This window comes from Falco cherrug, chromosome 4, assembly GCF_023634085.1.
Source record: "Falco cherrug isolate bFalChe1 chromosome 4, bFalChe1.pri, whole genome shotgun sequence".
Taxonomy (NCBI): Eukaryota; Metazoa; Chordata; class Aves; order Falconiformes; family Falconidae; genus Falco; species Falco cherrug.
The window spans coordinates 10,266,215-10,290,967 of record NC_073700.1 but is presented as its reverse complement, the minus strand read 5'-3'; the positions used below and the strand labels follow the sequence as shown (position 1 = coordinate 10,290,967).

The 24,753-nt window shown below is 37.3% G+C and overlaps 2 protein-coding genes across 5 annotated transcripts in view; one reads left to right on the top strand and one right to left on the bottom strand.

Annotated features, from left to right (window-relative positions):
• Positions 1 to 15,138, bottom strand: part of APPL1 (adaptor protein, phosphotyrosine interacting with PH domain and leucine zipper 1) — a 32,377-nt gene extending 17,239 nt beyond the window's left edge. Inside the window, exons 1-10 of one of the 2 annotated variants that reach the window (XM_055707889.1) lie at positions 14,982 to 15,138; positions 10,179 to 10,277; positions 9,057 to 9,116; positions 7,038 to 7,109; positions 6,143 to 6,230; positions 4,563 to 4,604; positions 3,702 to 3,760; positions 3,071 to 3,217; positions 1,463 to 1,545; positions 1,206 to 1,364 (exon numbers count right to left, since the gene is read on the bottom strand). In XM_055707889.1, the coding sequence (XP_055563864.1) occupies positions 1,206 to 1,364; positions 1,463 to 1,545; positions 3,071 to 3,217; positions 3,702 to 3,760; positions 4,563 to 4,604; positions 6,143 to 6,230; positions 7,038 to 7,109; positions 9,057 to 9,116; positions 10,179 to 10,277; positions 14,982 to 15,035 (863 nt within the window). In that variant the 5' untranslated portion in view covers positions 15,036 to 15,138. The remainder of the gene's footprint in view (positions 1 to 1,205; positions 1,365 to 1,462; positions 1,546 to 3,070; positions 3,218 to 3,701; positions 3,761 to 4,562; positions 4,605 to 6,142; positions 6,231 to 7,037; positions 7,110 to 9,056; positions 9,117 to 10,178; positions 10,278 to 14,981) is intronic. The other variant, XM_055707890.1, reaches the window with a different exon arrangement.
• A 142-nt stretch (positions 15,139 to 15,280) lies between these two features.
• On the top strand, positions 15,281 to 24,427 carry HESX1 (HESX homeobox 1). Of its 3 annotated transcripts, none has more exons than XM_055709286.1 (6): positions 15,281 to 15,517; positions 17,603 to 17,704; positions 22,229 to 22,487; positions 22,601 to 22,806; positions 23,113 to 23,214; positions 24,172 to 24,427. In XM_055709286.1, the coding sequence occupies exons 3-6, from the start codon at positions 22,274 to 22,276 to the stop codon at positions 24,268 to 24,270; spliced, it is 621 nt and encodes a 206-aa protein (XP_055565261.1). In that variant the 5' UTR covers positions 15,281 to 15,517; positions 17,603 to 17,704; positions 22,229 to 22,273; the 3' UTR covers positions 24,271 to 24,427. The 3 variants fall into 3 exon arrangements, with proteins under 3 accessions (XP_055565261.1, XP_055565260.1, XP_027661086.1); XM_055709285.1 differs by having other exon boundaries at positions 15,648 to 17,704; XM_027805285.2 differs by lacking the exon at positions 17,603 to 17,704.
• Positions 24,428 to 24,753: the final 326 nt, after the last annotated feature.

Sequence of the window (24,753 nt, the reverse complement as noted above, 5' to 3'; positions counted from 1 at the left end):
CAGCTAAATTAGTCTCTTTCCATCTGTCATTTTTTTCATACTAAACCTACTGCTGGACAAAGAATACATACAATAATAGTTCTTAAATTATGTGAAACAATTTAGAATTAAAAAGCCTAAGTACTTCAGTTTTTGATGGTCAGCTTTTACGGTACTGCTTTAATTATATGCATTATCAATATAATTGATAAGACCTCTGAACTCTGCACTTAAGATTGTTAAGACTAAGTTTTGAATAACTCTGCATTAAGAATTAACTTACTCACGTCTGATACTTCGATTTTCTAAGTACTTTGTAACATTCAACAAGATTCCAAAATTCTGCTTAGAGCATGTGGGGGGTGGGGGGTGGTTTTATGGTTTTTTTGTGCATTTTTTGGGTTCTGGTTTGTTGGGTTTTTTTTTTCCCCCAGAATAACAGAAGAGGAACAATCTGAAACCAAAAATCAATAACACTTGCAGTTTAGCCCCCCTTTTTGTTCAGATATTCTGTTCAATATTAAGTGCTGCAATTGTACTCTACTACAGAAATTCATGCCTCATTCAGTGAGTGTATTACTGTAACTGTTGTGGTAAAAGTAATCTACGTTTTTTCAGAAATTCCCTGGAGCTTATTAAATAAATCACAGGGGAAAAAAAACCAGCATTGCAATCTATTTTCAGTAACCCTAAAAATCAGCTGCTAGACTTTAATAAATAAAGTTCCCAGCTCCCTCCAGTGGACAAAAGACTACCTCATGAAATGGAGAAGGCCATTCAAAGTGTATTTTGGTTAAACGCGAATGTTTTGCCTTGCCTACCTCAGGCTTGGTGTATTTTCTTAGTAACCTAAATCCCAAAGCTTTAACAGATACTTGTAGAACAATCCTGATAGCTGCAATCTTCTTGTTTTCCAATTTCAATCCAGTGAAATTACACCCTCATTAACTTTTTCTTTCTGATGTGAAAATTCAGGCAAATTAAAGACTACAATCAGGATAACTATGTTTTACAGCTGAATGATACTATGTCAGTGTAACAATGAAATGAATACTAATAAAGGATTCAAAAGAAAGAAGCAGAATAGTTCCTGTGACTTACTCAATTATGTAAATTCAGAATGGCTAACTTAAAAAAATAATAAATAAATAAACTTGCATACTTTTTAAGATTTCCTTTCCCAAAATAAAATATTCTGGGATTTTTAAGTAACAAGTTAATCTTACTTTCTTGCATTGAGATAGCCAGCTTTCCGTGTTAGATTTCTGTGAACAGGAAATTTCGTAGGATCAGGATCAGGCAAATACAGTGGATCACTAGCCACTTCCAAGTCCTCTATAGTTTGTTGCATGTTTTCTACTTCACACTCCATTTCCCTGCGAACACTAAGGTAAATAATGTGTCATTAACAAAAATAATATATTAATAAGTAGAAACATAAACAATAAATGTCTTGATAATGATTCAAAACAACACAACTTACTTCTGTACACTTGTGCCAATATTGGTCAAAAATTCTTCCAACTGCTCTGTAAGATTTTCTGAGCCCATTTTAAAAAAACTTATCTTTCAAAAAAAAAAAAAAAAGGAGAAAAGGGAGAATTTAGTAATTAATAAAACTACATTAACAATTAACAGATTAAACCACAGGAGCTAAAAAGTTTCTCAGAGAAATCTTGTCAACCCTCATTCCCACCAAAGCCTCTAAATAAAAGGAGCAGAATGCATGTTTCTGTCTGCAAGTGAAGGCTGACACCGACATTGCAGTGGCATTTCATCGTGTTGAAAGGACGTGCATAAAGTCACCTCGAGGAAACAAAGAAAAATGCAGAAACTGCCCTGGGAGAGAAACAAGGTTTTGTCTTTTTGTGATCCCCACTCTCTACGCTTTTGCAAGCCCATCAGCCTGCTGACTGTGGTGTTATGGGTGGGGTTATTTGGGGTGCATAAGAGAGGGGAAACCTGTGAGTACTTGTCCGTGGCCATGCTCTTAACTGTGGATCCTGTCAACTGACAATACATTTCTTAAAAACAGTGTACTCCGTACTGGTCCAGAAAAACTGCAGCATCTCAATTGAGTTTAGCCATATGGAATCTCAAAACAGGAAGCCACAGGGCACGGCCATGCCCTTCCCAGTCTCAGATTCAGCAAAAACCTGCACCCGATGCAAAAACTAATGCACCAGCACATTAGGCTGCATTATCTACTTTGTTACAAAAAACATTCAGAGTGTAGTTCTTAAATACAAGCTGCAAAGTTTTAAAAAGAACCAAGAGTTCTTCTTGGACTCGGAAAGCTTTCAGAGAGTATCTAGAAGTTAATTTCCACTCTGGACACTGCGGCAGTGCCAGATGCTGGGAAGTCTTGACATTTTTCCTTTTAAAAAAACCATACTGATGATATACTTCTGAAAATACAAATTAAGTCTCTTTTTCATAGTTTAAGAACTTTTTCACAGTTGTATTGCTTACTGCACCCATCCTCAAATAAACGAATCATGAACTCATTTATACTAAACAAAATCAAGCCAGAATGACTTTTAGCATTCCAGTTCTTCCACAGCCCTGAATGAAAACAGTAGTGTTGTGACTTTGACCATTATCTCACCTCGGAATACCTGCCACAGGGAAGAGTTTAACTGCCTCCACATTACTTCCTAAAAAGGTACACTTCCATGTGGGCTGGCACGCATGAAAGTTTTAACCAGCTATTCCCATCAGTGATCAAGTGGAAAAAAAGTACCCAGCAATGAAAATGTAAGCAGTGCGTTAGATTTAGCCATCTGGGTTTTGGGGTAGAATTAGACCCTTGTGTTTGTCACCCACACTTCCCTAAAAGATTCTCCAATGGGAGTGAGGGTGTATCACAATGAGGTTCATCTACTGAGTGGAAAATTATTAGCACTAGCTAATGACAATGTTCACAGCAGTAGCTATGACAACCATGAGGACGAATATCAGGGTGTGTCTTTTTCTCCATTTGCTTCCTTGGACTGCAAAAGAGGTCTTGCAATGGTTTTCAGTATGTCAACCTTCATGAAGTACTTCTACATCTTCTTTCAGACCTACAGCTTTCAGAATCTGAAATTACCTGAGCTTGCATGTATCCCAACAAGGGTTCTAGCATAGCAATCTTCTTTTTGTACTGAAGACTATTTAATGCACAGAAATAGTGCATCATAGTCTGATGCTGTTTTTTTCTTGAAGTATATACATCTTCTGTAACTTCAGCCTTGATCTAAAGAGACACAGACAGGGGGAGAGGGGACAAAGAATGTTTAAGAGTTGGTATTCGTCATGTGCTTTCTGGGCAGTTTTACAGCCAGTATGGAAAAAACAACACAGTAACGTTCTACCCTTTATCATCAGCAACTGCAAATTTTACCCTCTAATACCACTTATCTAACTTATACATGAGACATATGAAAAATAAATACAGCATTGTTTTGTCCCCAAAAAGTATGGGCTTTTTTTTACAAAAATAAATTGAATATAGCATCACAATCTTATTCATAGAGCATTTTCAGTGTTACAAGGCAGGCACATATTGGGGAAACTCATTTTTCTGTTCTGAAGCAAACTGTCTAGACTGCTAAAACACAAACTATCAAACTTCAGGTGGAATCTGCCATACATTGTCTTCCATCATAAATATATATTAGATGAAAATTATTTCTTATCTAGTCTAAAAATCTTGATATTATGTATTTTGTTTTACGAACCTTTTCATTTTCCCTTCTTTTTGACAACCGACTGTATCTGGTAATTGCAGCATCATGGTCTAAGCAATCAAGAGAGAATTTATGATCATTTTGATAAATTAATGACTTACGAAACAGCAGAAAACCTTTTATATCACTGTGTGTTACACAGCCACCTGAATGCAAAGTTCTGTCGTATTAAAATCTTTAAGAATTGCTCTTGCCTGCTTCTAACTACTTCACCGTCACAAATACTTGGGCTGAAGAAAAGTTATAACCAGACGCAAATATGGCCAAATGGTTACAAATTTCCCTAAACATGTAATATTCTTCAAAGACAGAAACTTTCTCTAAGTAAAGACAACTTTCCATTATGAAAACCTGTATCTAATCTTTTTTGCTCCCAAAGCAATGAAGCAATTTACATTGAGAAGCAGACTCCTTACTTATTCCTTACTTGAAGGATATGTTCTCTGCAAGGATATAGTAGAGCTAGCTTAAAGAAGTAACTCCTGACAATAGGGAAGAGAGCTATCAAACTAATTTTAGGGAGGTAAATTTTTTTTATTAATCCAGTCCTGACTGTAAAAAGTAACCTAGCACCTTACTACTTTCATTAATTTGACAGCACAATTCTACATTATTTAATAATAATATATACACCCTAAGTATTGTAAAAAATACTGTCAATTTGCCTTAACACTTCAGGACAAAAAGCAAGGATTTACAAGTGAACCAAGGAAAGCTGGGTGACACTGAAAAAAGCTACACCTTAGTTAGTCACTTTAAGCCTTGCAAATACCGTCATGGTTTACTGAGTAAATAATCTACAAGAACACTGTCGTCTTGTAATATCTGTAATATTAAGTATTTTACACTTACCATTGCTTGCAATTTGGAAAACTTCTTTTAGAGTTAGTATCTCTACAAAACAACATATTGCCATTTAAATAAGTTATTATTAACATAACTTTTATATATTAAGGTTTCTCATGCAACGTTTCACTGCTGAACAGTTGTAGTACACACCTTTTACCATACTGATTTACCAGGAAAATCTGCTCTTACTTAGAGCCCGAGTATCATTTTTGTGGCTGACCAACTTATCAAAAAAGATACGCACTCCAGTAAGTTGAAGAGGAACTTCTTTTCAAAAGACTTTGAAAGACATTGTCAATACAAATCCATCACCTATAGTTCTGGTCTGAGTTGGGGAAGCGGAAACACAGGAGACTAGCAAGTATCCTTGGATCAAAGGAAAGCCTCAGATTGTGATTCCCTCTACCTAAAATTAGTCATGTTCTAGGTTATTTAGTCTCCTGTGTCAGGGAACGGAAAACAGTACAATACTTAGCACTTGTTCTGATCTTGCCTGTGGGTTTGTGTCTTATTACAACATAAACAAGCAGAGAGCCACGTTCAACTTTATGGTAAAGCAAAGACAAAAGGGCATGGAAAAGCTTTACAGAAAGTGCCTATGAAGTCCATGGTGAAGCATAGTATCATTAAAGTACTACGTCAGCTGGTGGTTAAAAACTTCCCATTGGAAAATTTAACACTTGGCAATTATTGCCTTGGGGATACTTCTTTAGTAAATACTAACAGATTTTTCCATGTTCTGAGCAGTAATACTAGGCTTGAGATACTCATGCTACTTTGCTCAAAAACCATAATCTATTTAATCCATAATTTTGCAACAAACCACTGCCAAATCAGTATCTTCCAAGATTCATAAAGAGCTAGAAGACTTACAGAAGATTCTACTTTTTATTTCAATTTAGACTTAGAATGTTCATACGTTAAGGTATACCCGGTCCAGGATGTTAACATTAGGGATTTAAGTTATTTTGATTTTAACTCTTTTCATTTATATTTGAAGCATGTTTGCCACACCAGTCTATTCACGTTAGCATTCAAGTAAAATCTATCATAATCATTTCAGACAAGGCAGAATAAGCTAGAATCATTACACAAAAAAAAGAAGTTAGAAGCACCTTATGCCTGCATATAAGAAGCGACCTATATTACCAGCAGGGCTGAAGAACCACCTTACTAAATCTTAATAGTAAAGTAAGTACTACAACTTTGGCACTTTGCCTTTTGAGTTCAGTCCAGCCATTATATTGATGTTATGGTAATATATATAAATATTTCCTAAACACGCAAATTATCGGAAAACTATTCTTTCCTAATGTTCACAATAACTTCAAAATTTTCATCTTCAACAGATGAAATGTAAGTAATAACTTTGTTGAAACAGTAATAGTGTTAAGTTCTTCAGCTGTAATACTCTCATGAATAGAAGTAACTTACATTTTTTTACAGATTGGGAGATGCATACTTTTGAGAGCTGAAAAATAAGTGGCGCATTCTATTTAGCGAAACAAGAGTTATGGAAATTAAATACTATGTCTTTGTTATTACTGCTGTTGATAAAAACAGTATTTGTTTGAGCACTCTACCTTTTAGATCCCTTTCTTTAAACTGGGTAATAGGAAACATCATTGCATCCGCAAGTTGAGTTGAAAGTACTGCATGGCAAGAGCTGAGCTGTAGAAGACAAAAGAAGGAAATTTTACGAAGACAGCACTGAGACTAAACCAGTTCAGGAGGGGTTGACATGAATTTTGCTCAAAGATGACATGTACAACTCAAACGTTAATTTTGCACATTCATTTTTTCGCAGCTATTCTTTTCTAGGTTCCTGATCTTATCACTACCTTTTTATAGAAGACCTTTATAGAGGTTACTATTTGTCCCTGCTTTTCCAACTTTATTCCAAGTCACTGGAACATGTCAGGAGATGATGTCATACATTCTAATGACTAGTCAGTTTATTTCTCCAGGTACATCACAGCTCATCCTTCACTGGTTACAGAGGTAGAACAAATGTGCTCTCCCTCCCCAAATGCCGTTTAGGTAGTGCTAAAGCGAGGAGAGGGATCGCAGAAAAGATCCTGATTCAGATCTTAATGGTGCAAAGTTGTCCTTCGTAAGAGCCAGTCTCTGTCTCTAATACAGACAGCAGGAGGTTCCCTTGTCAGGTATCTAAAATCAGGCAATAAAAACACATTCATGAAATAATAGTTTCTAACTGCCATTCTGTAATGTTTTTGTTTATATGTACAGTAAGTGAAACCACATACTTTCTCAACAATGTATCCTCAGTTTGCTGAACTGATTATCTTCAGGTTATCTAACTTCAAGTATGTGCTGCAATATACAACCGTTACCTTACTGACAGAAGAAAGCCATTTCTGTACCTCCCATCTTAAAATAAGACTGGAATAATTAAGCAAGTTGAAGTCTGTACATGACAACAGTAGCAAAGGAAATGAAACAAATACAAGCACTTGCCTCATCAATCACTTTCGCAAATTGCTGTAGAGTGGAAGTCATAACTTCGTCATCTCCCCCTAGTGGAAAACGCTAAAAGAAAATAAAAGGAGGCACGTTCTCAGTGTTTTCTGCCATTCACAAAACTGTATTAATCATATAATCATGTCTATGAATGTATTAGGTATTCCTATTATTATTTTATTTTTATAAAATATATATATATTATTTTAAGATATTTTACAATTAAGACACACTGAAGCACTTCTTTACTGCCCTGCAAAGAAGGAATACTTGTGTGTGTGTGAGGGAAAGTAATAAACAGTTCTCATTTAAAAAAAAACCCCACAACTATTTAAAGAATAGATTAATTAATTATTTTGTAGATTAACAGGCTTTACTTCAAAAAAATCAGGAAAGATGCAGGCTTGACATCTATGAAGACTTTTACCAGCTTTGCAAATTATTTTAAAGTTACCAAAATTAAGTAATATATGGTGTTTGTCTTAAATTTCTAGCTCCTAAATTATGTGACATTTTCATCTGAAACTTTCTTCCACCCAAAGGAGTTTACTTCCATAATGCCCTGATGGAGGCAAAAGTATGACTGAAATAGTAACTGAAAAAGAAATAAGTGAGTTAAAACATTATTTGTGTATTTTTAAGCTAATCTCCTGACTGGGAAAAGCAGTCCAAAGGAGACAAATCAGAAAAATAAGTTAAAAGATCCAATGTTAATTTAATTCTTTTTTTAATTCTCAGCAGCTATACATAAACCACTTGGAAATACAAAAAAACCCCTGAACTTCTTTATTAAAAATTTTGAGGACCTCCTTCCAGTTTATTAGACTCCCCCCTCCTTCTTTTCAACAAATGTAACACTGTAATTTAAATAAGGACATTTGAGACATTTGATGTATATTTTGATATCCATAACTGCTAATGAATAAGGGTATCTTGCCCTAATTCTTCTAATCTGAAGCTAGTTCTTTTCATCTTGATTTTGCAGATACTGTATTTTTGTTAGAAAATGGCAGAAACAGTGCAATTCATTAAATAGCTTTGTCATTAAAGTCAATTTGGTATTGTATCAACAATGTTAAAACAATTCAAGTGACAATATTGCAGCTACTTTAAAAAAAAGAAAAAAGCAGAAATAATTTAATTCCTGCTATAATTCAGTGTGCACACACATCTCAGGCAGCATTTCCAGATTTCTAGTCTGTCATTAGAAATAAAAAACTTTTTTTAAAAAAAATAATAAAAGACACTCCATCTCTTCCTAACAGGACTACTGCACATATGAATATTCACTATTCTTTTGAATCAGCACCATTGCTGTTTTGATCCTACCTGTATTACACCTATTTGTTAGTAACAATTAACAAAGGAAAAATAAAGTGTCATCTCACCCCTCTAGAAAGACTCACCAAACCAAAATAATTCGTAAATAGTACTTGTTCCAGTTCACCTCATTAGGTGGAAGATAGGGAGCGCCAGCCTCCTTACAATAAGCAAATTTTTGTTTTTAACTTGCATCTCAGAAAAGGAGTTCCAGCAGCATAGCTACAAATAGGGAATATAGTATAGGCTACTAGTGGAGAAAGTTATGGATTCCACAATCTGCACTTTCAGAGATGGAATTATTTTCACAATAAGAGTAAATTATTGTTGTTAAATGGAGACTGCTATGCAATTGCTTCTCATTGTGACTAGTAAAATGAAAGCACTTAAAAGTCAACAGGTTTATAAAACAGAAACAAAACAGCACACACACCCCTAAGCAACCTCCAAAACACTGATCCAAAAGTAAAATATTTCAGAACTTACTACTATTCGTCATGGTAAGAGAAACTTCATTCTGTTTTATTTGGAAGAACTAAAATAGATTCTTTTGGCAAAGATTTGAGCCACCAGCCACAGCAGTTCATTTTATCTGGAACAAACCTAAATACATTCTGTACCGCGCTCTGGGAGATAAAAAGACTAAAAAAGTACATAGTCCTGACCGCACAAAGACAACAATGAGTTACACAGTACCTGTTTCTCATATTCCTTCAGAAGCTTTGAAGTCAGATGAGTTGCTGCACTTAATTCATTCTGATTAAAAAAAAACCAAACACACACACAACACAAAACCAAGCTTAGTACTTTTTAATTTAAATTAATATTTTTAAAAAATCACGTATTTGAAGAAGAAACTATCACAGACTTGGAACTTAAAATCTGACCACAGGTTGTCAGAAAACTTAAGCATGCTGCCCTTCCACTTCTCTAACATTTTTGAGTTACAGGTAATCAGTGTTTACAAATACCAAGTTCACAGCCTGTACTATCTGTACTGATTTCTGTATTTTTCACGTTAATCAGTGCATATTTGCATTTAATTATTTCGAACTACCTGCCCTAGTTACTGAGTACTGGGAATTTGTTGTCTGCAGGGGAAAGAAAAGGTTATGATGAACCTCAATACTACCTGGTTACAAACTGCTCTGTACTTGTACACAGACAGGCCCTAATTAGCCGATGGTACAGAACAACATCTTTCACCATGTAGTTGCAGGAGAAAGCACAGAAATCAAAAGCTAAACAGAAAGGCAGTAAAATAAAACTACGCAGCAATAAACCTAGAATAAATATAGTAGTCATTAAAGTAAAAACAACAGTAAAATAAAAATACAAAAAGCAAGAGTAATAAATCAGGAAAAAAGTCAAACAGCTTAAGTATATACAAATTAACGATGGCCATGAACTCAATTGTTCAGAAAAACTCACAAAATAGATTTGCCTTTAGCTTAAAAGTGCAGTTACTTATAAATGATGAATGAAACATGTAGAAGATTATCTCCCACTTGGTACTTATTATCATACATGCTAAGATCACTATAAGAAAAACTCAAGAAATAAGATAGAATTACTAGAAGACCAGAAAATCATTTTACTTGTCATAAGAAAATATGTTGCAAAAGAAGAAATAAAAAAAATTTAGTCTTTTTCACAACTTATCATGCAGAAAAACAATCATCTAATTCTGGTTTTATTTCATTTAAACATACACACATTTAAACAATGTGGAAGTTTTTTAAAAATACTGTATATAATAATTTCAAAAAGAGCAAGAGGCACGCTTTATAATGTATTCAAGGATTTCATTAATACTACCTGTGCATCATATATTCTGTGCATGGCTTGAAATAACTGATTGATGTAATTGGAAATTGCAGCAGCATCTTCTTCAAATACTCCCAGCAAAGATCGGGTCTGTAAAAATTAAACAGCCAAAATACTAACATGTCAAGTTAGAAAAGTAGCATTTAAATGTAACAGAATTTCAAAGTTAAATAGCATTGTTTCAGATTTCCTTACTGGAAAGTTTATAAACCCTCCGACACTATTTACAGGAATGATACCGGTTGCATGCCAGTGAATCTTAAAGATACTCAGCCTCATTCCTACTGTCAGTCTTTCTCCAGGTCAATATGAGTACATTTTCAGAGAGGAAACGACAAAGGGAGATGCCTAAGTGTATAAAAAAGCTGGAATTGTGGGCAACTACTGGACCCACTATGGTATATCCCTAAGGAAAAAGCTAAACACGACTGGTATTAAATAGCATGCCAGGTGCATACATTTCTTCTGCAGCGAGATCAAAACAAAGCCTGTGACTTTCTAATACTACTCACCCTGCATAAAGACAGCTGCTGCCTGTGCTTGGACCTGTAATTCACCTGTGCAGTAACATGTAACTTCTGTGATCAAATGGCCGAGGAACTAAAAGCCAAACCAAACCAGTACAACTTAGACCTTGCCCATAAGATAGCTATTCCTCCCCCTCACCACTCCACCGTGAAAGGCAGTGAGAAGATCCATCCTTTTATCCTTACCCCAGTTTGTCAGCCAGTTCCTTAGCTGGTGTCACCCACAAGCATGATGACTATGCATCCTACTGCACTGCCAGCACCACTGATGAAGGTGCTTAACAGTATCCACCTGAAAAAAACCCTCTTTATCACTGTCTACCTATCAGACTTCAAAACACTGGTCACTACTCCTTAAGCCCAACTCTCCAGCCAGTTTTTCCATCCAGGTCACAGTCCACACCTCTCCATTCTGGCCAGAAGAATGTTATCAGAGAGCGTGTCAGAATCCTTGCTTAAGTCAAGGTAACTGACATCCACTGCTCTTCCCTATGAAATGACTGAGTGAGAAGGCAATCAGCTTGCTCAGGCCTAATTTGCCCTTAGGCTTAAATGAGATGCTGACTCTGTTCTTGCATCCTTTCTGCATTTGGAAGCAGTGTTGCTCCTCAGAGCAGAGAATGTACCTATAATTCTGCACAGGCTACATTTGCTTTTCCCCATCTAAAATACTGTTTGGGAGGCTTGGATGTAGAAACAGGAATATTGCTTGCAAGACCCACAACATAAACCCTTTAACTCTAGCATTTTAGTATAAACCTAAAAACAAAGTCCTCTTGCTAAGTTTACATCCAGACAGAAAATCAAAAGAATCATTATGTAACTGTTTTTTCCCCCAAAATTATGATTGTTAAACACTTAAAATTGAAAATTCTCTTTCTTAAGTCTTCCCTAAGCTAAATAACTATAGTTTCTTTGAAGAGGACGGGAAGGAACTTATGGGACCTAGGAAAAGAATGAAAGACTGACACAAGAAATCTGGACATCAGGAAAACCTCTCTGATGAGATTAGCAAAAAAGACTGGATCACACTACACATGAATTATTGGCATTTATTATTAGGAGTTCTTGCTATGTTGAAGACTTATCTTAAAATGACTTAGGCTTTAGCCCGTCTCCCCTTGACCCATGGAGATCTTTTTCAGCTATTTTCTGATTTTCTGCTTTTAATGATAATCAAGGAGTACATACTAAACCTGTACAAAGTATATTATTTGACCATCCTTTTGACGTGAAATTATTTAACTTGAATTAGACGTCTGACTGTCTCAGAATCATACCATATAATGCCTACAGGATACTTAAATATAAAAAAATATAATCAAACATCATCAACACCACAATAAATAACTATAATGGTGGTTCTAGTTTACACAACAAGGGGAAAAGAAGGGTAGAGGAGGAAAGAGGGGGAGAACTCAAACATTTGCAAGGTGTGGCAACATGTTGTGTCATCTTAATAGCTGTGACACTCCCATTGAAGTAGACATACATGAAAGAATGCAAAAGGAAAAATTACATAGTACCATAACCACTGAATTATGTACTCATGACCTTTAAACCCGAACATTAATAAACCTGAACATAAATAAACCCAAACTTGTAATTTTAAAGGAACATAATGTAAGGCTTCCGGATTATGCTTACTCTTTAAAACTGAATACTGTAGAATAAAAACACTCCTGTGTTTTCTTGTAAAAATATCAATTATTGATGTCTGGACTTCAAACTGACACTGTATGACACTGATGGAAAGAAAATAACCTGAACTGTAAACAAGTTATGGCAGACTATTGCTTATCAAAAGATTAGAGTAATTGTTTACTCATGTTTCTAGTAAAACTTTACATAATTTTGCATGTTCTTTAAGATGCCTTCAACCCACGTATATCAGCAGGTACACTAGAAACTACCAGTGATAACCTGCACAAAGAAATGACCTAGTTAATGTCAGTGAACTGTTAAGCATTCTGTGTCATCGTGTGTATGGTACTGCAAGTGACACGAGATACAGCCTGTGCTATGAAGTCTCTTGGCGTTTTTACTGTGCAATGCTTTGGGAATGTAAATATGTCTGAGCAGAAACTCTCTCTAAATATATATATAAACACTGAGTATGTGTGTAATATACATCTAAGTTAGTATTAAAATTGCCCTGCTTTGCATAGCAAAAGACAATGTAAACTGGGCATTTGGTTTGTGTCTAAAAACACAGTGGTTAGATTTTTATCCTGCAACAAGAGGAAATGAATGGGGTTTGCCATTTTAGAAAAGTCCTTCCTTCCCTCAGATGCAAAGTCTGATACGATGTTTACACATCTAAAGTTAATGTCTGCAACATGTCTAAAGGTGCAAAACTTCATTCCATAGTTCAGCACTAAACAACAAACTAGGCTGATGATCTTTTTCAATATTATAGCATGAACACATCAATCAAAGTCATGGTAACTCCTAAAGAAAGCAAGGTTTGGTCTTTCTTCAAGCCAAGTTTGTTGCCATTTTCATTGCACTGATTTCAAAATAACAGAAATTAACTAATATAATAGAAAACTAGAGAGTCCTCATCACGTTCTTCAAAGAAGTGGTTAGGGAAAATTCACCTGAAATACCAGGCTGACTGAAAGATGTAAAATATTGTACCTGAAATGGATGAAGATACTGGCAAATCTAATAGTTTAAGCACATCAAACTCACTGGGCTGGGTTAGGCTTTGCTAGTCTGTATCACAAGTAACCTCAAATGGAAGATTCTAGAATTTATTATTATATTCCAGTATGTAACTTTTTAGCAGGTTTCCCATATGACACTCCAGTCTTAAGCACTTGGGGGAAAAACCCTCTACATCCCACTTCTTAGAGATCTGAAGTTTATTTTACATTTGACATTTCATATAAATAAGATTAGTTATGACTTTCATATAATGAGAACAGACCTTCAACGGATAATTTTGTTAAATTACTATTATTTTAACACTTTCAAAAAATGTTCCTCTTCATGAGAGTATGTCAGGTTTAGCCTCTGGGCCAGAGATCATACTACAGGCTAGATCTCACCTAACATCTAGTACTTGAGCTGTATGGAGCACTGTCCTTCAGAAAGCAATGACACACCTTCTGCATGGCCTTCTGTTGCCTATTCTAAGTTGTCCCTCCACTTGATGTAGATTTGTTAAATGGTTGTCATTTTAGGGATTAAAATCCCCTAGTAAGTGAGTAAAAGTTTATCTTCCTGTGGTTGAGGAATCAAAACTACCAATGTATATGCTATTACAATACAGGAAGTCAGGAAGTCTTGCTTATCTACATAAACAATGCAGCAAAGCAATGGTCTTCATTCAAAAGGCTGCAATAAAAGAAAATATATTGCAAGTTGGGGTTTTTGGTTTTTTGTTGTGTTTGTGGGGGGTTTTTTTCACATGTAGGAAGAGCAGAACAAAATACTTGCTGTTGTTGCTGCCAGCAAGAGAAACCAGTGCAACTGAATAAAGCATGTCCTGCTTAATAGTAGTATGAAAGAAATGCCAATGCAATATATGGCATAACCGGCAAAGGTCAAGCAGCAGAAATGGAAGACATCAGAGCAATTAAAAGCCTCCCAATACCACGCGTTTCCCACCTACCCACAGCATTAACAACCACCACGATAACCTCATCCAGTAACTGCTTCTCACACGTATCTACTGAACATGTCTATTAAATGCTTTTTTAATAGAAAACAAAGATAAGAAAAAATCTTGAGAAGTGAAGACGGGTTTTGTCAACACGAGGTCTCCAAAACATACCATGAATATAAATGCGGGGGTGGGGAGGTAAGGGAGTCAATGCAAGCTACTACCCTGACGCCCGATGCTGAAGCACGGCACCTCCGCGAAATCGCTACCGAGCTCGCTGCTCCCCACACAGCCCCACAGGGCCCCCGGCCCGCAGCACACCCGGGAGAAGCGCCGAAGCAAACGGGAAGGCGGCGGCGCGGAGGTCGGGGCGACACCGCGCCGGGGGCTCTGCCGAGGCTGACAGCCCGAGAGCCGCGACTCCTGGCCCCAAGTCCCCGCCACAGGCGCGAGGAGGCCAAGGAGGCACCTGGCCGCGCACGCAGCGTCCCTGCCTCGCCGCCGGGGAGGGTCTCCCTCGCCCTGCCGGCCACCGCCGAGGCTCCCCCGAGGGAACGCGGCGGGGAGACAACCGGAGGGGCGCAGCGCTAGGCCCGGCGCCCACGGGATGGTCCCGGCCTGGCCTTCACCCGCCGGGCTGCACCTCGCCTCTCTTACCTGGGGGCTGTCTTCCAGCGTCTCCTCGATGGGGAGCTTGTCGATGCCGGGCATGGCGGCGGCCGGGGCTAACTCTGCGCCGCTACGGCTCCCGCACCCCACCGCACGCCCAGCTGGCCGGACCCCTCCCCTTCTCCCCAGTCACAACACGGACGACACCGCCCCGCCTCGCACCGGATGTCCCGCCCTCCCTCCGCCGCCCGCTTGGTCTTTCTATTGGTTCTTCCGCCCGGCCTGCCCAGCTTCTTATTGGAGAGCGGCTCTGTCTGTTTGCCTGCACGCGCGCGGCGGGCTGTTGGCGCCGAGAGATGCGTCGCGCTTCCGCGGGGGCGCGCGGCTCTGCTCCCCCGCCCCTCGCCGTGGCGGCTGCCCGCGCGACCCCGTGCCGCTGGGGTCTGCCGCCCCTCGGGGGGGAGAGCAGCGCGCCCCCCGTCCCCTGGCGGTGACAGGAGAAGCGGCGTCTTTTGGCGGCCAGATCGGCTCCCGCTTCTCGGGAGAGGGGCCCCGCTGCGCCGGGCTGCCCCCAGTGCGGGGAGGTGAGTGGGGAGCGCAGGCGGGCAGGGGCCTGGCCAGGCTGAGGCGCCTGTCCCCGTTCGGAGGATGGTTGTCAAGCCAAGTTGCTGAGGAAAAAGCAAGCAAAAAAAATTTTTTTTTTTGCTTTTATAGTGCCGTGCTCTGTGTTACACGTCAGTATGTCCTCCTAGCCCCGTTTGTCTTTGTTCTGGGTGCTACTGTCTTCTCCCAACTGGCACACCGTTATCTTGGGGGCAAAACCACAGTGGGGGACTAGTGCTGTTGTGTCCCTGTCACGATGGAAGCATCTGCTGCACTCGTGTTGTTACCTGGAGCATCCCCTTTGAGAAGTCGCCCTTTATCTCCATCCTGCCTTTCTCCGGCGTCCACCAGGGCTTTTATCAAGAAAATACTCCTATCCCTAGCGATCTAGTGGTTTTTGTCACCGAGTGATAGCTTCAGCTGGGGGCCGGATGTTCCTGCTTGTGTCTTAAAAACCCAAAAACATTGGTGACCACAATTTTTCCCCTTTAGAAGCAAGAGTATGATCAGTTCTAATGGACTTCGAGTGGATAAGCTTGGCGCTGTAGGTTAGCGGCCAATTTTAAATGCTTAAACGTCCTGCGAGGGCTCTCTGGAGTTGAACCAGATCATTGTGCACTGTTTGAAAAAGGGGCATATTCTTGAATTGTCCTCATGATTAGCATGTTTTGACCAAAGTTCTTGTACTTTAAATTATTCCTGCAGATTAAGCAAACCTTATTTTCAGGGTAGGTCTGTTAGGAGGTGTTGAGTATGGACAAATTACTAATGAAGAATACCTGTCTGAATTTCCATTAATTTAAAAAGGCTTTGTCTTTCGGGGGCCAGGTGAACTTAGTTTAAAACCAGATTAGAAAATACAGGAAGTCATGCAGCAGAGCAGATGATTAACTGCTGTGCAGGCTTGCTATGGCAACCTTTCTTTATGTTGTATCAGATAATGTTTTACTTTTAAAAGCAGAAAAAGGAAAAGGCTGGTATTAAATTACGAACAATTAAAGATTTTTGAGGTGTGTGAGGGTTTTGTTTGTTTTGGGATTTTTTTTGTAGGGAATGGTGAGGAAATTTCAGTTAGAACTTTGTTCAGTCAGTTCATTTACCTGCTCAGCTGGTGACTCACATGAAAGCAAGCCACACCACTTCTCTCTTTCCCTGTCATGTGAGGGTAATAATACAGAGTTATTTCACAAGGTATTTTAAATACTAGGTCTTGTATCTATAATTACCATGTGACAGAACACTAGCATTGGTTCATGATCTATATATATGTGCATAGCTTTCTGGTTTGAGATCAGTTTGCTTGTGACTGTTACAGTGGTCTTATGTAAGAAATGCTCACCGTTTTGTATGATAAGATAAATTTCCCTAGCAGAATTCTTTAAATGGAATTGGTTTTAGTTAGCTTTCTGTATTTACAGCTTTAAGTGGTAGGGGAAAATAAAAAAGATGTCTTTGATATCTTTAGCTGTTATAAATAGAGAACAGCTCTCTGAGAATTAAGTGTTTTTGTAGAAGAAAAACCAAAACACTAACAAATATATCTTTAGAAATATAATTTAGTACCTCAAATGGCATGTAGCATAAAATTGCACCTTTTTTCTGTTGATTTCAGTGATTCAGATGGGTTTAGTAGCAAGAGGGAGGCCTTTCTAATAATTTTATAGTATACCAGGGCTTCTTTGAATTAGTTGGCAGCTTTTTAAATAGATTTTAATAGAAACATTATGCAAGAGATTACTAGTGTGGTTCTTACCTTTTGTGCATGTTTTTACAAATGTTACAAGGCATCCAAAAGTTTTATTAGAGATGGCAAATTTGACAGCAATAAGTAGATTAAATAATAATGAATTAAAGAATCCCTTTGAACCCACTAATAAGTGTGTTTTTACTGTTATGCATTTTCCAGCATTGTATACATTTTGTTAGCATATGATTTTTGTTTGGATTTGTAGTGTTGTGAGGTTTTTCGGGGGTTTTTGTTTTGGTTTTTTTTTTTTCTTTCTGCAAAATACTTACTGAGAGGCCTTAAAAATGTGGGGATCTAACACTTGGCCCTATGTAAACAGGGAGAAGAGCAGCCGACAGCTCTTTAGAGGATTCCAGATGTGTCCCCTAATGGACACAACATTTTGCCTCTGCTGGAGGGTGAAAGTAGCTGTTTGGATAAGGTAGGCTTTATTTGCATGTTATGTACTGTTTAACACAGTGTTTCTCGAACTTTTGCTAGTGCCACCCTTGGATTTACCTTGAATTTATCTGTGTTCACTTAATCTCCCTGGGTGAAAATAGCTTTTACTTCAGCCAAAAAATGGTGAACGGCTTTAGTCACGTGTTGTGGAAACTGGTGTTAACAGTTTTGAAGTATTCTTGCCTAAAAAACCCAAAACCACTTCTGAGTTTTGAACTTGGCTTTGAATATAATATTTTTTATTCATGTTCAAAACATATTTGAAAGGAGCTGTATATAACAGAATGTCTGAGGTGGTGAAATACCTGTGCAACAGGGTAAAGAAGCTGTGGGAAAGGTGAGATGAAAGGCAAGTTTTTTGTGTGATAACTAATCAAGAAAGATTATATATACCACTTATTTATACCTTTTAAAAAAGCTGAAAATATTGCACAGACTATTGTGAAAGGTGACCTGGCAGTGGAGAATAGCAAAAGGTAGCAGCAGTAAGCGTGGGGGTTTCAGACTAAAGCCACCAACAACTCTTGGTGTGGTCTCTTCAGCTGGTATAAACAGTCTTTAGAGACTTCACATCTCTAAAGAACAAGAGCTTCATCTACTAAACAGATGAACTCTACTGTCCCTGGGCAAAAAAGTGGTGCAAAATCCGAAAGGGAGATTAGTTTGCTGCCTCATCAAGTAGGTGATGCTCTAAGAGGATTGGATTTGCATATCCAAGGAGCAGTGTTTTCTCCTATTACTGATTACTTAGGATTTTCAACTTAATGTTTGTTGTGTTGCTCTGATTGCCCCTACAATGGTATTTAGCTAAAACTCTACAGGTAACTGCATATGGGTTGCAAGGGAAATAACATTTCTAATGAGCCAAAATAACAGGTTTTGAGTGAAGGCTCAAGGTCTATTTACATTTTCAGTGGGAATTCCTAGAAATTTAATCTGGTTCTGTACTACCAGGTATTCTTGGATCTAAAACTTTTAAGTTTTCTGCTCTGTGGAAAATATATATTCATCCTCTTTTCTTACAGAAAGGTTTGTTAACTGTTTATCTTGATAACAAATAGCTTTGTTCTACAGCTAAGCAAGCTTCTCTTCAAAGAAATCTAGCCACATTTGAATGCTAGACCTTCAGTCAGACTTTCCAGTAGATTTATCTCTACATATGCTGCTTTAGAACTATAAGAATGGGTTGGGTTGGAAGAGCCCTTTAAAAGATCATCTAGTTCCAACCCCCCTTTGGGATATTTTTCACTGGATGAGGTTGCTCAAAGCCCCATCCAGCCTGACTTTGGAACATTTCCAGGGATATTTTGGAATTTTCGTATAACGCAGATTTCTTATCTTTAGAATAATGAATCTTTTCTTGTGAAGTATTTATAAACAGTTATGTGGAACTGCATTAGCATCATAAAGGCCTCTTAGATATGTGGTATTTCAGTTTTGCTGTATTTCTCAGAAATTAGAGAGTATAGTGTGAGCATCTACCTTGTGACCTTCTGAATTGGTGCTTCCTGTTCCTATATGCAGTTGCAGCCATGAACTCTGTTTAAAAAGAAGAGTGTTGATATGTTTCAGTGACTGCATTGCCGTGTCAAGATCTGATTCAATTCAACATTGAGCGAATAAATGTAATAGGATGATTTTAATAATAACACAGTTTCTAACTCAGACAACATCACTGAACAAACTTAACAGTTGGGGAAGCAGAAACATCAGATGGCAGTATTTGGTGAGCTTTTGCCCTGTGTCTCATGAATAACTTAACAGGTTTTATGAAAATTCTTTTTAAGAGCTACCAAGGTCTCTTTTTCCTGGAAAGGTCATTAAAAAAAAAACTCTGAAAGAATCAGTGTTTCCAACTGGGAATTAAAAGCAGGCTACCCTGAAGAAGGTTTTTCAATCTTCCACAATCTGAGACACCAGAAATAAGTTATAATTACTCAGCTAACTTAATGATTAGCTTTGGGAAGATCCATGCTTCTCATAAATGTGTCTCTAACCACTACATATGCTTGTCTTTATTGATACTTCTTGATAGCTTCCTTAAGAGAACACCTATGAACATATTTACTGCTTCGGGAGTTGAAGTATGTGGTAATCAGAGTCCCAGCTATGTGGCTTAGGTTAATTTAATTCATATTCATCCAGGAGGAATAAGTATTTCTGAAATGTTTTGTATCAGTGCTTGTGTTAGTTGTTTTAAGTTCTTAATAAATGAAAATAAAAAGGCTGTATTTTGAAACCAGCTATTATAATCATTAAGAGGGTTTTTTGTTTTTATCCATTAGTTTCTGGATCTGAGAGGCTGTCTCTCTATTGATGATCATGCTTTTTCACCTCTTTGGGATAGAGAAATGGGTAAACAGCTCCAAGTTCAGTACTGAAGGAGATACATTGTTTTCTTATGACTTAATGTGTTTTGTGGTAATTAAAAAAAAAAAAACAACAAAACAAACAACCAAAAAAACCCCAACAAAACACAACAAAACAAAACAAACCTAGAAAAACCCACCTGGTGCTCCATCTAGAGACTGTAGAGGCAGAAAACTGATCTACCAATCACTGCTATGTAAAAGGCTTTGCATTATCTGTTTTAATAACCACTGGACCTGGTGTGCAGTATAAATACTCAAAATAACTGCCTGCAGTCAAGGGGAGTCCTGTTGCTTTTGTAGTCATACATTGCCTTGTTGGGAGCAACAGTATTGAAACTTAAAGGATGTAAGGCCCTTGCTTAACACTGCTTCCCACTGACCTAGGTCACCAACTATCCCAGACAGTAGTGGTTTCATGCATAGGTCCTAACGGCTTTTTGGTGTCTTTACACTTCTTGGTTGCTGAGGATGTGAAATGATGGTTGGAGCTTAGCTTGCAGGTGGTCATTGCAGATACATGGATGCCACTCAAGATCCATTGATAGGTGCCGATAAGGTGTCCTTGGTAAGAGCACTTGATGAGTTGTCACTCTTTGTGACAGCAGTCTCATTGTACAACACAGAGTCAGTCCAGTTAAGTCAGCATTCTTCAGCTGAACATATTCCTGATATAAAACCACATAAGGTTTGCATTTTTCTCTGTAGAATCTCCCTTAGCCCAGTATTGCCAGTTTTAGGCTGTGCCATTTCCTTAGCAATTTTCCTGCTTCTGTCTGTTGCTAAATATTAGTCTTGGATTGTTCACAAATGTACGGAAAATCAAAGTAGAGGTGCTGTTTATGTCTTTAACATTAGTTTTTAGCCATGTGAACGTGACTGATTACACAGAATAAACTACTCTGAGAAAATGGTAAAACAAGAAAGAGGGCCAGAATTTTGCTACAAAAGTGCACAGTCCTATGTGCTCCTACATTACGTGCTGTAAATTGAAAGTGTTATTTAAGAGGGGCAACATTTGCATCCGTTCATTTTTGCATGTTATAAAATAAAGCTTTGTGTGAAATAAGAAAAGGATGAGTCTCTGTAGAGAGGTTATCCTGAACCTAAAGCTGGTTTTGAACATGTGGCATGTAAACTGCTGTGTGGCTGACAGGTGAGCTTGAGTATAAAAATGTTACAGTTGGTACTTCCTTTATAATAAATTAAAATTCTGTTTTCAAACTTTGAACTTCATTACAAAACCTTTACCTCCTTTCTTGCTCATGATTTTTGGGCATTTGAGGTGTTTGCTCTCTCTGTAGGACTTAAATATTAATTTCTGTTGGCTATAAACTTGCAAGAAGGGAGGAGTATCTAGCATTAAAAGGATGTTTTTAAATCAGTAAATTTGAGTGTACTGCTTCTACTACTTTAAGTTTTGTTTTTATGTTGTAAAGAATGATCAGGAAATTTCACATATGCTATGTTTCAAAAAAGCTGCAACAAAGTTATTTTAACAAGAAAAATGAATGCATAAATTATTTAAAATAGTTGGTGCAACTGTTCCTGTTAACTAATCCGGGCACTTGGAAGGCAATTACACTGAGCTTTGACAACATTGCCAACCCACTGCACAGTGCCTTGTGCCAAAAGCTATTGTTGTTTTATTGACCACGTTCACCATTACATATGCATATGAAAAAACAGAGGCATTTTCATCGGGATTACCCTAATAGCATTAAGAGATTATTTTTTGAATTTCCTTGGAAGAAAATTCACTTAAATAAGATTACTTATTACTTGACTGGTTTCCTGTCATGCTGGTATGTTTAGGTAAGTGGAGTCCATTAGAGTATAAAGTTTTTTTAAAAAATGATTTTATACATTAATGATTTCAAATAAAAGAGAAGTACTATATTTGTGCACAGCTTCTTTTGAGAAAGTTAAGTCGATGTTCTGGTTAGGAGAGATAACACTTTTTGTCCCTCCTGGTGGCCCCCCTAGTGTCACCATTAGTTGCTAATTACTTGCAAACAAATAAACAATTAACTCCTCGTGCCTCTTGGTGGGAGAGTTTTCATTGACATGCTAAAACTTTCTAATAAAAGATTTTAATTAATGACGTTGCAAATCCAACCCCCTTGTCAACATAGCTATAAGGAGGACTTGTGGAGAAATGCAAGTACAGTATACATGCTATGCTGGCTGAAGGTGAAAGCATGGCAAGTACATCTCTATGTGCTGCTAATCCATCAGCATCTCAGAATCTTCGGAAAGTGTCTGGTTTTGTAGAAAGTAAAACCACACAGTGCTCGTTTTCAATTGAAAGTATCTTGGGACTGGAGCAGAAAAAAGATCCCATTCCAGCTGTGAAACATCACAGACCATGGATGGATGCATGCACCAACTTGGGTAAGTCAGTCTGTTTTGTAACTTCTTAAGCTTTCACTTCTTTAAAAATGTATGTTTCCATGTTTCTACTGAAAGCCAATACATGGAAGGTCTTGTTTGCTTGCTTTTTCTAGTTTTAGGTGATGACAGTAATCCCCATCTGCAAATCCCTGTTGTTTGCTATGAAAATCCATTATTTCATGCTAACAGTAATCCAGTGCAAGAGGAAAAAGTTTTGAAATGTGAAAAATATTTTGCGGTCACTGAAAGGCTCTCTTTTAAACGAGAATTGAGCTGGTACAGGGGCAGAAGACCAAGAACTGCATTCACTAGAAACCAGGTAGGGATTTTCTCAGTACTAAATAAATGAGTAATAATGTAGTTTAGTAAAATGTTAGTAGAAGCCTGTAACAGCTGACTAATTCAGTATGATGTACCTCTGCAGAGAGAAATATAATCAGGAACTAGTGTAATTTAAAAACAGTGATGCTAATTTCAGCAGACTTGTTTCTGTGTGGAACCAGAATTGTGCAAATGCTGCTCAGAAGTCTGTTGAACAAACTAAACTGTTTTTTGTATTCATTGTCTTTATTACTGCTATGAAGGTAGTGATAACTATTCAACAAGTGTGTTTTAATCTCCTCAGATTGAAGTCTTGGAAAATGTTTTTAAAATTAACTCCTACCCTGGCATTGATATTAGAGAAGACCTAGCTCACAAATTAGATTTAGATGAAGACAGGATCCAGGTAATTAAAAATGTGTTTGAACTTTTTCTATCTGTCTCTCTGGTTATATAAATAAGTAGTTTGACAACAGTAGCAATAATTTTAATAATCTGCTTAAAATAATGTGCATTTATACATGTGGTATGCCTTCAGTGATTTGTAAAATGGAAGCTGTGGAATTCCTTCTGAAATTTTAAACCTTTTTCCATAGCATTGATGAAGTATTCATCACTATATTTCCATGATATCTACTCTATTATCTCTAGTTAATCCTGTGCAGAATTTGATCATTTTTTCCATGTTTTAAAATAATGTTTATATTATGCTTGTCACCATATTTGAAAAACAAATTTGAAATATAATGAAATAACAGGTATGAATGTCTTAAGTATTTGGTGAGACTGTCAATAGAGCATACATATGTTAAACCAACGTTTGAACCTGTGTCTTCATCTGGCCAAAAGCAAAATGTACTCGGGGATTTTAATTACCAGTTTCCAGGTAGTCCAATATAACAAGAAACATACCATAAACATTAGAGATTGGGCCTCACCTTGATGTTTATTAAGCTTTTGATTATATTTTGAATATATATTATATTGGGTTTGGTGGGAAGCTTGCTGCTACAATTAATTAAACAGGTGAAGAAATAACACCTTAAGACTGTGTGAATTCCAGATGCTCAGCATCTTCCAGAGTCTGATTCCATGTTGCTAAAGTTAATATTATTTTTTATATTAATGACAGTGAAGCTGGCCCTCACTCTGCAGTTACGCTAGGGGTATTATTTGCTTTGTTTACAATGTTAAAAGTTATTGCAGATAGCTACATGCCATCATCTGCAGATTTTAAATTTGTATTAAATTTCCAAACTACTGCCATTATGTAAAATACTGTGAAGTTGTGTGAATAGTTTCAAAGTTTATTCTGCTTACAGTGCTGTATTTCTGAAAAGCATGCCTTTTCTTTCAATTTTAGATCTGGTTCCAGAACCGCCGTGCAAAACTGAAAAGATCACACCGGGAATCTCAGTTTCTAATGGTGAAAAATAGCTTCACCTCCAGCCTGCTTGAGTAGAAGGAAGGATGGTTTGCTGTTACGGTACTACAATAGAACACAAAGAATTACTGGATTTCTCATAACTTGTATTAATGATTATATATTAATTATGATTTTATCCCCAGCTTTGAAAGTTTATAATAATTTTCATTCAAATAAACTGTAAATACTTGAAGTCTTATTATAATTAATTTTTTGTGAAAAAGTTGACTTTTTCTATGTATTTTAATAAGTATTTTCATAAAAGTTCAGATATTTTTGCAGTTTGAAAACATTAAAACCCCTAGGTTGCACAAGATCTCTAGCTAGTGTGAATTTCTGCAGCTTAACTGAAGATGACTTAACAAAGCTTCATGGTTCTTAAAAAAAGTCTCTTTGAAGTCTGAAATGCGCAATATGCTAAATGGGTTTTGCTACCGGAAACAGATTGTGTGTTACATTGGAATTTAAATAGCTTATTTATAAACAATATGATATTTTTCATAAAGAACACAATTTTTA